Source organism: Vombatus ursinus, unplaced genomic scaffold, assembly GCF_900497805.2.
Source record: "Vombatus ursinus unplaced genomic scaffold, bare-nosed wombat genome assembly UNPS02000749.1, whole genome shotgun sequence".
Classification (NCBI taxonomy): domain Eukaryota; kingdom Metazoa; phylum Chordata; class Mammalia; order Diprotodontia; family Vombatidae; genus Vombatus; species Vombatus ursinus.
The window spans coordinates 18,651,613-18,667,301 of record NW_020940527.1 but is presented as its reverse complement, the minus strand read 5'-3'; the positions used below and the strand labels follow the sequence as shown (position 1 = coordinate 18,667,301).

The 15,689-nt window shown below is 34.7% G+C and overlaps 1 protein-coding gene across 6 annotated transcripts in view; it reads right to left on the bottom strand.

Moving 5' to 3' along the window:
- The window catches only part of MYO9A (myosin IXA), a 321,905-nt gene that overhangs the window by 233,530 nt on the left and 72,686 nt on the right, over positions 1–15,689 (bottom strand). For all 6 annotated transcript variants that reach the window (XM_027859077.1, XM_027859085.1, XM_027859114.1 and 3 more), the window contains exons 3-4: positions 4,803–4,897; positions 1,626–1,688 (exon numbers count right to left, since the gene is read on the bottom strand). In XM_027859077.1, the coding sequence (XP_027714878.1) occupies positions 1,626–1,688; positions 4,803–4,897 (158 nt within the window). The remainder of the gene's footprint in view (positions 1–1,625; positions 1,689–4,802; positions 4,898–15,689) is intronic.

The following is a 15,689-nucleotide window of genomic DNA, read 5'->3' as shown; positions in this document are numbered from 1 at the left end:
TCTAATACTGAACCACCTGTGCATTCATTATAAATCCTATTTGACCAAAATAAATAATTTTGTTAACATGTAACTGTCATCTATTTACCAATATTTTAATATTTTTGCATCATTTCTCATTAATAATAGAGAGATAGCATGGCATAGTGTGTAGAGAGTGCTATAAATTAACATTTTGCATATATATGCATATGTGTATATATGTGTGTATATGGTCTTCTGATTTTAATTATGCTAATGCAGGTCTATACTTTGCATATCTAGGGAAAGAGTGTGTGTGTGTGTGTGTGTGTGTGTGTGTGTGGAGAGGGAGGGAGGAAAGAAGGGAGGGAGGAAAGGAAAGGGACAGGGAGGGAGGGAGGGAAAGAAGGAGAGAGAAAGAGAAAGGGAGAGGGAAACAGACAAGGAGAGGGAGAGGAAGGTAAATTTTAATCCAGGTCTTCTGACTCTAGTTATAGCACTCTCTACATATTAACACCATGCTATCTCTGTATCATTAATGAAAAATGATGCAAAAATACTAACATATTGGTAAATAGATTAGAATAATATATTAAAAAATAAATACACACAAGTCTTTATCTACCTCAGGCAAAGGATTTCTAGTTAGAGACAGGTTGTAATCTATATTGATAGAGGGACTTCCCACACTAAGAGTAATCCATGATGACAAACTCATAAATCCTTTTTATATCTTTGTATTCATTAATAATGCTGATTTGTACTTCCTGTTGTCTATCTTATCCCTTCTGCATTTGTCAATTAGAACTATATTTGTTTCAGATAAAGAATAATGGAGCATTCTTTCTTTCTCTATTTGGAAACAGTTTATAATAGCACAAAGGCTGAATACTGGTAAACTCACGGGTAAATTCAAATAGTCCTGGTAAGTTTTTACCTGCAAATTCATTTTGGGATATTTCCTTGCTATTTTAGCAACTGGCTACTTAATGTGTATGTAAAGAAACATCTTTTTTCAAAATAGTACCTTATATAGCCTAAGTTTTACTGACTACATATCTAATCACTTTCTTGATTTCATCTGCATTTGTTATGATCTCCCTTTTAACAGCTTTTACTAACACGTAAGCTGTTACCTCGTATATTTCCTCTCTAAAAACCCCAAAACTAAGGAATAAAAATAAGTTTAGGGCAACCATTCTCAATGGGAACTACTTCATCCTTTGCAAGATATTTTTTTCTCAAAAGATCACATTTCTACACTTTTGTGTTAATCTCTCTACTTCTACCTTTCTGCTTCTGTCTGGATAAGCATGTGTTTCTTTATGTCTATCACTGGCCCATGTGCTTCTTGGGTCTCTGTGTTTTTTTTCCCACTGGTCTGTACATATTTCTGTCACCTGTAGGAACAACAGTCCTACATCACTGAAAATCAGCTTCCATTTGCATCTAGGACATGGTCATCGATAGACGATATTATGGTTTAATATGAAGGAGCATATACAACAAATGTGTCACTTTATTATTATAAGCAACAGTAGTATCTAAATAAGCATAACTGAAACCCAGAAAATTAAGGGTCTGATTCAAGATTCTGTGAAAAAAAATACACACAGACACACACAGACACAGACACAGACACATATGAATAAAAAAGTTCCTACCGCTCATTGTGTTCTTGATAGACGAGTCTGGATTTCTCCAACAGGTATTTTTCAACATAAGCTCTGTAAGGGAAAAAAATGGTTATAAAATTATTTATCAGAAAAACATTTAACATGTGGTAGATAAAATCTGTTTAATAGAAAACACATAAGTATACAAAAGGATATATAGATTTCTATGCAATTTTCATTAAGTATTATTAACACACGTTATTCTATCAGTTACTATTGAGTTCTGGCTGCTATGAAGTTCACAGCCTTCACATATTTATAAACTCTTAAGTGTAATCCATAATGATATTAAGTTCTCATAGTATCTTATCTAATCTGGTAAAATTAATTCAACTGAAATACAAGTTACCTCTTTATCAGCATCCCTAACTTCCCTAATTGGTAAATGTTCAGTTCATTTTCTCCCTTATCATCAAAGGGATGTGGAACATTATGTAATATATCTAGTCTTTTTCAATTAATCAACAAGTATTTATTAAGCAACTATCTAGGGTGCTGAGGATATAAGTACAAAGAATTTAGCAATCCACACTCTGGAGAAGCCTACGTTCTAGGGAGAAACAAAGAGTACATAAAAATACAGCATAAGTATGAATTGAATAAACCACAAAATGGTCTAAAAGGGAGGGAAGGGAGGGTATTAGCAGTTTACAGGATCAGAAAAGGTTTTATGCACAAGACTGGACTTTAGAGGCATCTTAAAGGAAGAGACACACTCTGACAGAGAAGATAAAATTTGAGTGACTCGAGACAAAAGGAGAAGAGAAAAGAGAATTCTAGATGAATGACCTCATTTTCATCAGTGAAATATAAGATACAGTACTTAGTAGAGATGAGGAGGGGAGAAGTGGCATGAGGGGCCAGAGAAGAAATACGACTATGTAAAATAACCTTTTGAACTGTTGCTGCAGAGAGTGGGAAAGTAAATTGATTAAAGAGGAATCAAATGAATTGTGCTACTGCAGTGAGAGACCACTTGAGATAGATGACACACATTAGTACTGTACTCAAAAAGCACAATTTCATGATTTTTTCCAGTTCTGTTCAGAGCCACATGAACAGGAAAGGAAGTAGGGTAGAGGGAGGTATACAGATTGGGATTTGGCAAGACAGGATTGACAATGGGATAAAGGGACAACGGATTTAAAAGTAGGGGATAGTATAGCACTGAATTGGTTCTCCAAGGGGTCAAGAAAGGGGAAGAGAGGTCATTGTAGCCAGTCCAGAGATGATGAACTGAAAATGATCAGAGGAGTAAGGGAATGGAGGACAAGTTGAGAATGATGAACAGCTGGGGCCAATAAGGCATGGGTAAAGACAAAATTAGATAAAATAGGAGCAGCTAGGTGGCTCAGTAGATAGAGCACCAGCCCTGGGGTCAGGAGGACCTGAGTTCAAATTTAGTCTCAGACCAGACATTTGACAGTAGCTGTGTGACTCTGGGCAAGTCACTTAACCCCAATTGCCTTTAAAAAAAAAAAAAAGGATAAAATGGTAGAATGATAAATATCAGATCAAGGAATTCTGGAGTTTATGAACATGCAAGTAACATGCATAACTTGTGGGTGATGTTAAAATCAAGGATATGATCTCTGCGTGGAGCAGGTTGGAATGGAGGAATACATCATACATACTTAATAGTCTTGGGAACTGAGAAGTTAAGAGTATTTGAGGGAGCAATCTGTATAATATGAAGGCAGGAGTCTGAGACAAAACAAAGAATGTAAATCAAGTAATGAAATAAATGAGGATGGAAGAATACCACAGGGAATCAACAGATATAGTGTCCAGATGAATCTGGATTGTGTGATAAATTCAGATAGTGTGAACCTCAAAGCAAAAAAAAGTTTACTAAATGATAGTGGCAGAGGGAAACTCTGGAAATGAAACTAGTAAATAAGAAATACTGAATTATCAGGGTATATACCAAAGGTATGGAAGAGGTGACCTGAATATACTACATTTAAAGGTAGGATGTATTACTTTTTTAAAAGAAAATCTGTTTTATTAATGCCATTTTTAATACCACTATCACTATTTAGTGACATATTTTCCCATCTGCAAGAACCTTCATTTGTAGCTAATAAGTATGATTAATCAAAATGAATCAATACACCGGCAATGTCTGAAAAAGTATACTTCTTTCCACATCTATAATCCACATTTCTCTGCATAAAGACAACAGATTTGTTTCATCACTGATCTGCTGAAATCATGGCTGGTCACTATATCGATAAGAGTTCTGAAGTCTTTCAGTTTTGCTTGGTAGTTTATATTCTTCTTGAGGGCAGATGTCACAATTAACAGAATGGGAGAACAGAATCAACTGGAGGAAAATAATTTGAAGCATAATATTATCAGAGGTGAAAAATTTCATGATGAAGTAGCAGGAAGTCTTGACTTGAAGAAAGTGTTTGTAACCTAGTCCTAAATGCGCAGATGTCCTGTGACAGAGAACAGCCAAAGAAAATGCCCAGAAGTAAAAGACTGAATGTCTTGTTTGTGGAATAACCAGGTGGCCAGGTTGAAGAGTGTGTGGTGAAGAGTAAGGTGGAAGAAGACTGGAAAGGTAGGTAAAGGGGATCTACATCATGAAGGGCTTTGAATCAAATAGAGGAATTTACATTTGAGCCTAGAGGCAATAGGGAGCAACTGGAGTTTGCTGAGCAGAGAGGCAACGTGGTCAGATCTGCAGTTTAGGAAAATTAGTTTGGTTGCTGAATGGAGGATGGACTGAAGTATGAGAGACTTGAGACAGGCAGACCCGTTAGCAGCTACTGCAATACTCTAGGTATGAGGTGAGGAGAACCTGAACCTGAGTGGGAGCAATGTCAGAGGAGAGAAAAGGGTATATATGAGAGATGTTGCAAAGGTAAAATGTGTGATCCCAAATGCAACAGGGAGCCACCGATATTGACTGATTATGTGGAGTAACAACAAAGACAAAGTCAGGAGAGACACTTGCCGTCAACAAACAGCAAATGTATACACTGGTAATGCAAAGGACAAAGTGGCCAATATTCTTCAAATGTAAAAACAATGAAGTGACTATACTCTGTTAAATAGCAAATACAGATTTCATTTGCTACTTTTTAAATAGAGAAGTATGTAAAAATAAAAAGCAAACAAATTCTAAAATTCATAATACTGATGAATGCTACTTACCCACGAACAGTTCCAGTCTCCTGGTAATTTACTTGAATAAACTTGCCAAAGCGACTTGAGTTGTTATTATGTGCTGTCTTTGCATTTCCAAAAGCCTGTCAAAATAAAAGGGAATTCTTATGGTATATTTCAAGAGCTGTATCCTGAATAGACCTGAATTATTTATTTCTATTCCATGCAGTATGATTTAATAACAAAAAATGTTATTAAGTTAGCAGCAATTTACATTCATATATGTAGCACCTTAAGTTTTACAAAATAGTATTCTCATAATAACCACCCTATGAGGTAGGTTTACAAATGAAGAAAATAAGGCTGAGATGTTAAGGGAATTGTACATATTCACAAAGCTAATAATAATGCTTAGATTCAAAAGTAGGTGCCTTGTGACTCCATGTCCAACGCTCTTTCCACTATAACATTGCTTCAGCAGCATTAGATCCAGTATCAGAGGAACTGTTGAGTTCTGGCTTTCCTAAAAGGTTTTAGACAAACAAATCTAACATGGCAAAAATTAGAAGGGAAACAGTTAAGTTAGGGAAACAACTGTGTAACAAGTTTCTCTGATAAGGGTCTCATTTCCAAAATACACAAGGAACTAAATGACATTTCTAAGTTTAAGAGCCAGTCTCCAATGGATAAATAGTCAAAGGATAAGAATAACCAATTTTCAAAGGAATAAATTCAAACTATCAACAATCGTAAGAAAAAAATTAATCTAAATCAATAACAATTAGGGAAATGAAAATTAACGTAACTTTGATTTGTATTAAATCATACCTATTAGTATAGTAGAAATGACAAAAGAGGGAAATGACCAACAGTAGAGGGGTCATGGGAAATAGATTAACCAGTACACTGTAGTAGGTATTACTATGAATTGGTCTGGCCATTCTGGAAAGCAGATTGGGAACTCTGCCCAGAAAGTTACCAAACTATGCATTCCCTATGACCCAGCAATACCATTATTAAGCTTATACTCCAAAGAAATCAAAGAAAAAGGAAAAGGATCTATATTTTCAAAATTAAAGTACCTCTTTTCATGAGATAAAAGTTGAAAAATAGGGGGTGGGGTATCCTCCTGTTGGGGAATGGTTAAACAAACTGTTGTTATATGAAGGTAATAAAATAATACTGTGTCATAAGTAATTATGAGACAATTTTAGAAGAAACCTGAAAGACTTCTATAAAATGATACAAAAGTAAACTAAAACTAGAACAATCTATACAATGATAACATCATAGAGGGGAAAAAACTCTGAAAGACTTTAAAATACTGATGAACACAATCATAAACCACAAGTCCCAAAAACTGAAGATGAAACACACACCTCACCTCCTGACAGTGAGGTCATTAACATACAATACAGAAAAAGACCTATATTTTCAAATATGACTAATACAGGGAATTTTTTTTTCTGGACTATACAGCTACATAACAATAACTACTACAACAACAGCTAGCATTTATACATTGTATTGAGGGATGAAGTTCTTCAGGTTTTAATGCTTTTCTCAATGGGAGTCTATGTGGTGGAAGGGTGACTTTTTTTTTTTTTAAAAGATCAAATGAGGATGAATGTAAGAGAGCCTACCATTATAAAATGCTCTTATCACAAACTGCAATTGTTAAGTGATAATACTAAAGATAATGAGGATAATAGCTATGATCTATTAATTAATTTTTACTTGAGTTCGGTTGTTCCTATATAGCTGACATATATACAAGATCATAATTCATTATTGTATACCTAACCCTTAGCACAGTTACCTGGAATATAGTAGGCACTTAATAAGTTTTACTGATTGACTAACAGAAAACAATTACTATCACTCAACAGCTAAGGAGCACAGTAGATAAAGTCTTAGACCTGGAGTTAGCAAGACTTGAATTCTGATCCAGCCTCAGACACTTCCTAGCTGTGTAATTCTGGGCCAGTCACTAAATCTCTGCCTACCTCAGTTTCCTTATCTGTAAAATAGGAATCATAACAGCACCTACCTCTAGGGTTGTTGTGAAGATCAAATGAGATAATGCTTTAAATGCTTAGCACAGTGCCTAACATACAGTAGACACTTAATAAATGAAAGTGACAGGACAGGCCTCCCAAAGAAGGTGAGATTTGAACAGTCTTAAAGGAACCCAGGAAAACTAAGAGGTGGAGGAAAGGTAGCAGAGCATTCCAAAGATGGGAGACAGTCAGTACAACGGTAGAGACAAAATATATTCTGGACTGGTATAGCTGGATAACAGAATACATGGAACAGCATAACATATAAGATGACCAGAAAGATAAAGGTTATAAAGGGCTTTAAATGCTGAACAGGTTTATTTGCTCCTAGAAGTAACAGGGAGTCACTGGAGCTCCCTGAACACGGGTGGACTGTGGAAGGAGGTAAAGTGGTATCTACTGTTTTTTTTAATGCTGCTAACTTCATTCTGCATCAATTCATATAAGACTTCCCAGTGTTGTGTTTTTTTTCCCTTAATTCTTCATATCTGTCATCCTTACTATATGGTAATATTCATTACAATAACATAACACAATTTATTTAGCCAATAGACATGTACTTTGTTTCTCTTTTTTTGCTAATACAAAAGGTGTTACTATGAATAATTTGGTTCATGTGGCACCTTTCTGCCTTGGCTTCCTTGGGGTATATGAGCAATTGGTTAAAGATGTGGATATCTTAGTTGAAAAAAATTTGGCATGGGATGAGTGGTGAGGATAATATCAAATTGCTTTCCAGAATGGTTAGGTCAAGGCAAATCTCTACCCAGTGTTTTACTGTGCATTTCTATCTCCAGTCTCCCGAACACCTTTCACCTGTTGATATCTTTATTAATTACCTAGGTATGAAACCCTGAGGTAAAACATGAAGATTTCTTTTAATTTGTATTTCCCTTATTATTTGTGACTTGGAGCAGTTTTTCCTATAGTTGTTCCAAGTCTTCAATTTTTTTTTTTGAGAATTACTGTTCAAATCTTTTGACTATGAAATAGTTCTTGGTCTTATATATTTTGTATTAGCTGCCCATATCTCCTGGATATGGGACAGATCTGGTTCCAAGATAATTTCCCAATTAAGTAGCTTCTATTCCAGGCCTGCACAACTTGAAGGCAGCTTACGGCCCTCGGGCTGCTTGTGGCATGCCAAAGGATTTCCTCTACATACAAAGGGTGTTTTCCTCTACATTTTTCATAGGCTTCCTGAAATCCTTTGCGGCCTGCAGGCGGCAAGTTATGCAGACCTGTCCTGTTCTTACCCTGACAGTACTGATTTTTTTGATACAAAAGATTTTCATTGATATATTATCAAACACAAAATATTTTCATTTGACTACAATCAAAATGATTTATCTTTTGTGATCACCTCTAACCCTTGTCTAAGAACGCTTCTCACTAGCACTAAAAAAGAGTCCCTGAACTCATTCTCTTTTGATGTTTTTGTGTGACTTTCAATACACAAGTCACTATCCATTTTAAGACTTTTGTGTTATATATACAAGAGGCTGATTTAAATCTAATGTTTTATTTGCTTTCCCATTTCCCCAGAAGTTCTTCACAAATGAGGAGTTTTTCCCCAAAGGAGTTAATGTCCTCAGGTTTATTAGTGTGTTGAGTTCAATTGTTTGTGATTCTTCTTTATCCAGTCTATTCCATTTAGTCTATTTCATCTACTTTTCTATTTTTAACCTGAACCAAATAGTTCTGATTTTACTTGATTTAGAATATAATTTAACATCTAAAAGAGTTATTCGCACTTCCTTCCGATTTCCCCCATTATTTCCCTTGAGTTTCTAGAGTTTTTGTTACTCCAAATAAATTTTATTTCCTGAGCAGAAGCAGGAGAACATTATACACAGTTAACGGCCATTGTGTGATGACTGACTTTGGCAGACTGAGCTCTTCTCAGCAATGCAAGGATCTAAGACAACTCCAAAAGACTCACGACGGAAAATGATATCTACATCCAGAGATAGAACTGTGGAGTCTGAATGCAGATGGAAGCATACTATTTGCTCTCCTTTTCTTTTGTTGTTTTATCTCATTGCTTCATTCTCATGGTTCCTCCCATTAATTCTAATTCTTCTTTACATCACAACTAATGGGATAATATGCTTAATATGAATGTATAAGTAGAACCTGTATCAGATTGCACACCGTCTTAGGGATGGGGGAGGAGAAGTGAGAGAGGGAGAAAATTTAAAACTCAGAATCTTATGGAACTGAATGTTGAAAACTAAAAATAAATAAATTATTTTTTAAAAAAATCAATGGCTATAAAAATTTTTTAAAAAATAAAAAAAATTTTTCCCCTCTAGATCTATAAAGTAACTCCTTGTTAGGTGAACTGGTACAGCATGAAATATGTAAATTAATTTAGGCAATTATCATTTTATGATATTGTACATTCCAACCATGAGTACTGAATATTGTCACCAATCATTTTCTTTTTTATTTTTCACTGATTAATAGTTGTATTTATAGAAGTGAGCATTATTAGACTGATTCCTGTATCTAAAGCATTTTGTTATTCTGGATGGGATTTTTCTTTTTTATTAATTCTGTCAATATTTTGCTACCACTGTTTAGAAATGCTGACGCTTTATTCTATATCTAGCTAGTTTACCAAAACTGTTTCAATTAATTTCTTTGGAGATTATCTATGGTTTTTTAAGTGAACCATCATTTTGTCTATAAAAGAGATCATCTTCTTCGCCTAATAATTAAATGCTTTTAATTTTTCTTATCTTGTTATCACAACTAGTATTTCTAGAATTATGTTAAAGAATAATGAAGAAAGAGGACATCCTTATTTTACTCCTATATTTGAGGAAATTTCCAAAAAAATTTCCCCTGGAAAATAATTATAGCCTTTGATTTTAGCTATATACTTTTTTTTGGGGTGGGGGGGTGAGGCAATTGGGGCTAAGTGACTTGCCCAGAGTCATACAGCTAGTGAGTGTTATGTGTCTAAGGCCAAATTTGAACTCAGGTCCTCCTGACTCCAAAGCCGGTGCTCTCTCCACTGCACCACCTTGCTGTCCCTAGCTATTCACTTTTAATCATGTCTAAAAGTAACTCATTCATATTGTTTGAGTTTTTTATTTTAAAAATAGTTTTTATTGATTTTTTCTGTTTCTTTCATCACCATAGTATTCCATGTACCCTTAAGCCTCCTCCTTCCAGACAGCCCATCCCATATGACAAATTTGTATCTTTTGAAGAGGAAAAAGGAAAAAAAAAGTCAGTACTGATTGATAAATTGAAAAAGCCTGAGAACATATGCAATGTGTAACACCTATGGACCTCCCACCTCCTGCTGAGAGTGTCTTCTCATCTCTTCATTTGAATCCACTTGATATTTACAATTTGGTTACATTTACTTTTTATTTTTTTGATGTATAGTTGTAGAAAAAAAGGGGGATCAGTTTCCAATTATATTGTTGTAGTTAACTGTGTATATTGTTTCCTTGGTTCAGTTTACTTCACTCTATATCAGTTCACATAGAGCTTTCCATGCTTCTATATATTTATCACACATATCATTTCTTACGGCACAGTAATATTCTATTATGTTCATGTACCACAATTTCTTTAGTCATTCCCCGATTAATGGGCATCTACTTTGTTTCTAGTTTTTAGCTATCACAAAAAATGATGCTGTAAATATTTTGGAATATATAAGCATGGGGTATATGAGTATTCAGGCTGTTCTGCTTGCCTATTTCTACTTCTAAACTTCCTTAAGCTGTCTTCTGTATTATTTCACATCTCCCCACTTTAAATAAATCAATACTATGAAAATAAAAAAAGAAAATAAACAAGTTATAATCTTCTCTCTGTTTAATCAATCAAGAAGCATTTATTAAATACCTACTATGGACCAGTCACTGTGCTGAAGACTAGTGATAAAAAGACAAAAATGAAACGGTCCTTGTCTCCAAGAAAATTTCATTCTATCAGGAGAGACACTATGTATATATTTAAGCATATGCAAAATAAATACAGAATAATTTTTAGAAGAAGACATTAGCAACCGACGGGGATCAGAAAATTGCTAATGAAGGAGATGGCATTCTAACAGAATTTTAAAGGAAACTTGGCATTGTCAGAAGCAAAAGACAAGATGGAATATGCAGTTTAGGTACTGGGAACAACAGATTGTACACAGGCCCAGGGAATAAGGATGGCATGTTGTTATGTTAGAAGTGACAGTTTGGCTAGATTGAAGAAAGCATGGAGGGGAGTTAAAAAGCAGGTTGGAACCAGATTGTAAAGGGCCTTAAATTACAATCAGAAGAGTCTATTTGATCCTTCAGGCAATAGGGAACCACTAAAGTCTATTGAGAAACTCAACAGTCAGACCTGTGCTTTAGGAATATCAAGTTGACAGATCTGTGGAGGGTGGATTAGAAAGAAAAGAGACTTGAGGCAGGGGAACTTATTAGGCAGCTATTTCGAAAATCCAGATGAGAAGTGATGAAAGCATGTTATTTAAACAAGTATAATATAAAACTGTGAAGAATTAGTATGAGATAAAGCAAGAGAAGGACTCCTAAGAAATTTGGATAGGAAAGCAAAGATCTTTATGTAATAGGGAAAACCTGACACTGTGGGTGGGCAGATGGGAAGAAGTCATCAGAACTTGAATAGACTAATAAATCAACCATGAATCTTTATACTGCTTTAAATGCAAAAAACAAAATTAAATATTTTAAAATGCGTGTTTCATTAAAAAAAAAAAGCCACAACACTTATAATGCGATCCCCAACGGTCCAGACTCTAAACTGTCTTAACTAATATAAACTAATACACACAAAAAAAGGGCAATGTAAATGTTATAATGCTATGAATACAAGCACATTTGGGTTATTTAAAGCACTCCACTTCATAGAAGTATGAAGTGCAAAATTTGAAAATATTAATGCTGTTAAGAACTCCCCATAGAGATTCTTCTTGACTGACCTGAAATATTTTAAGTGAAATTCCTGAGCAACATTCCAACCTTTGGCATTAGGTAATGAGCAATAAAGAGAAGTTAAACATTGTTGTTAGGGTTGAATTCTCTGAAAGTGTGGGAGAAAAATTCCATCTACAATTGACTAAATGCCAATTCAATATCACAAAACATCACTTTTATTGTAAAGGAAAAAATCCACAAGAAGCAGAGTCAATCTTTAGATATGTTGCTAAAAGAATGATTAAGGGACATTCATGTTCAAGAATGGAACTGGTGTCAAAAAAACAAAACAAACAAAACTGCAAATCCATGTCTATCTTGAAATAAGCTTTAGTTAATAAACATACCTATTTTTTAAAATCCAAGTCATTAGTCATACAAAAAAAGTACAGAGAGCTGAAGGCTATTTATAAATGCATCCAAGTTACTATCTGAAGGCCAGTCCTACAATCTACTCTTAAGCACATCAAATTTAAACTTTTTCAGTCCATTAAAGAATGGCTAAAAGAAAGTTAATTCTAATTCTTGTCCATAAGGGTATATATCTCAAACACATTCTAGAGGACAGTATCATATGTGTGGTTCTTCACTAAGTTTAAATTCAGAGAGTTATTGAGTATATTGTTCACATTATCCAATTCACCTAGAAGAACAAACATGGAAAGGAAGGGGACCTAGGAGTATCAGACTCACTACAAAGAAGTAATTACCAAAAACAATTTAGCACTAGGAAAGAAGGTTGATCAGTAGAACAAGTATACTATATACAGAAGAAGCAAACAAACATAATAGCCTAGTATTTGATGAACCCCAAAATTTGGGGGCAGATAATCACTATTCAACAAAAACTGGTGGGAAAACTGGAAAGCAGTCTGGCAGAACATAGGTATGGACAGGAACGTCATATCATATACCAAGAAAAGCTCCAAACAGGAAAATGACAGACATAAAGGGTGCAAGGAGGAAATTACCTGTCAGATCCATGAATGGGGGAAGAGTTTGTGACCAAACAAGAGAGAATTACAGAAGATAAGATGGATACTTTGATTACATAAAATCAAAAAGTTTTATACAAACAAAACCAATGCAGCTAAAATTAGAAGAGAAGCAGGTAAATTGGGGGGAAGTGATCTTTATAGCAAATTTCTCTAATAAAAGCTTCATTTCTAAGCTATATAGAGAACTAAGTCAAATTTGGGCTGCTCTGCTTCACTCTACTCCACCATTTTTGCTTGAACTTCTTTGGTACAAACATGAAGAACAAAAAAAGCTTAATTTATTAAGTATAAAACTAAAAGTACCTTTTGACCTGGTGGTTCTATGGCAATCAATTTATCATAAAAATATTATTAAAAGGATCATATGATAACAGAACTTCAGAACTGGAAGGGATCTTGGTGGTCATTTAGTCTACTTCATACTCAAAAGAAATCCCAAACACTGTGACACACTCAAGTTCAGTCATCTAGACTTTAATTAGAGATCCCCAAAGAGGAGGAACTTAACACCTCCCAAGCTAGACCACTTCATTTTTTAACACCTCTAATTGTTAAGAAATATTTCCTGATATCAAGCCTACATGTACCTCTTTGTAACTTCCACCCATTGCTCCTGGTTCTACCCTCTAGGGCAAAAGGGAACAAATCTAATCCCTTTTCTATGACAACTCTTCAAATACTTTGAATCCAGTCATCAAAACCCTGCCCCCTAATTCTTCTCTTTTCCAGGGTAAACATCCCCAGTTCCTTCAATCTGTCCTCAAATGAGATGGGCTCAAGGCTCATCACCACTCACCTCTGGTCACACCTGAGCTCAATATCCTCCTTAAACTGTGAATCAATCTGAATAAACATTCATAGTTGTACAAAAATATCCATTTGTATTTTAAAAGCAAAAAAAGACAGAATTTCAAAGTATCAATATTAAAGATCCACAAGAAGATAAGTATGAATATAAGGAAATATGAAAAAACCATGTTAACTGATAAAAAAAATCAGCAGAATTAAAATTGTTCATACACTGACTACACACAACAGAAGAAAAGCCAAAGATAATAAAACTTGAAAACTACAAGGAAAAGGACACAGATCAAACAAATTCCTTGCTGGTTGCCTGATAATTCATTTGGTTCTAATTTCTTAACTGCTGTTTTATGGAAGAATTTCTTTATGTTTGTCTACAGATATTAAATTATAATAACATTTTCCTTTTCTTTTTTCCAGTTAATAGTATTTTCCCCCCAATTACATGAAAGATAATTTTCAACATTCACTTTTATAAGATTTTGAGTTCTAATTTTTCTCCCTCTTCTTCCCCCACCTCAAGCAATTTGATATAGGTTATACACTTACAACCATATTAATCATATTTCCACATAAGTCACATTATGAAAGAAGAATCAAAACAAAAGGGAAAAACCCTGAAAAAGAAAAAACAACAAAACAAAAAAAAAAAGAAATTAGTATGCTGTGATCTGCATTCAGACTCCATAATTCTTTCTCTGGATGTGGATAGCACATAATAACATTTTCAATGAAGGTCCTTGTTTTTAATATATAGTTCCAAATGTTCAGGAGTTCTCTCTCCCTTCAATCTCCTGACACAATTATGAATTCCTCACCTGTTTCTTTCAGGTTTCATTTTTATGAATATTTTCCCTCGAAAGAACTCCTCTGTTTTTAAGTGATCTTTTTTCTTCTTTAAAACCTGTAAGTATAAAGATGCTCCTACAATCCTTTGATCTCCTCCCAAAGAGAAACCAACCTGTACTTTGTATGCACATACATCTTATTTGGCAATGGTAGAGAAATACAAACAGAAAGCTCTTTCTATACATCACTATACAATTCCCCATTTCCTCTATCCTCAGTTCTCGTTACTATAGTGAGTTCGTGTGGTTAACTGGTGTGGCTTATTTATAGCAGATTTGGGGAGGGGGGGTGCCCGTGGAGAGTAGTTTTCTAGCCTTTTATTTCCATGATACTAACAAGACTTTGATCCATAATTAGCAGATTACTTCCAAAGTCCTAATGCAAAAAGAAGCTACTCTCCGAGGTCCCCTGGAGAAGCTTAAATAGAAATCCAACTTCAAGACATTATGTTAGAGTAGGAATTCCTTCTATACATGGATTACACAGATGGTTACTGAAGTCCCTTCTAACATATGTAAAGTGCTCTGCAAATCTTAAAGCACTATATACTATAGTAGCCAAGAGGCTCAGTGGATAAAGCACAGAATCTGAAGGCTGTAATACTTGAGTTCCAAACCCAGCTTTGGACACTTATTGGCTACGTTTTACTGGGTAAAGTCACTTAGCCTCTCTCTCCTTCAATTTCCTCATCTGTAAAACTGTTGTGAGGGAAATAACATTTGTAAAGCATTTTGCAAGCCGTAAAGGGTTATAGAAATGCTACCAATTATTATTACTGTTCCAAATCAAGAATTCTGTGATTTGTTGACTCTTCCATTCACTTCTCTTCTCCCCATACACCCAGACTTATAAGAACTCCCCTCAGCAACTTCAACACTGTTTTCAGTTCCTCTTTACTAATCAGAATCATATCCACAAATTTTTGTCATTAGTTTCTTGACCTTTTGTGGTAGGAAATTATCACTGAGGCAGGTCAAGAATATAATAGCTATTCTGCTTTTAGTCAAGAGAAAACTTCACAATCATGGCAAGATAATTCAGATTTCCCATCGTTTACTGTATCATGCCCTTTTGCAGGTTTGTGAGCTACTACCATAATCCACTTCCTCTTTAGGTTTAAGTAAACTATAGTATACTATCAATATAATAAATATTCTGCTCCTTCCTCTAACGGTCCTCTGCCAAATGCTTTCTCATTAACATATTCCCCATTAGTCGATGGTTATTTTTTATATAAGGACATGATCTTGATATACCAGACTACTC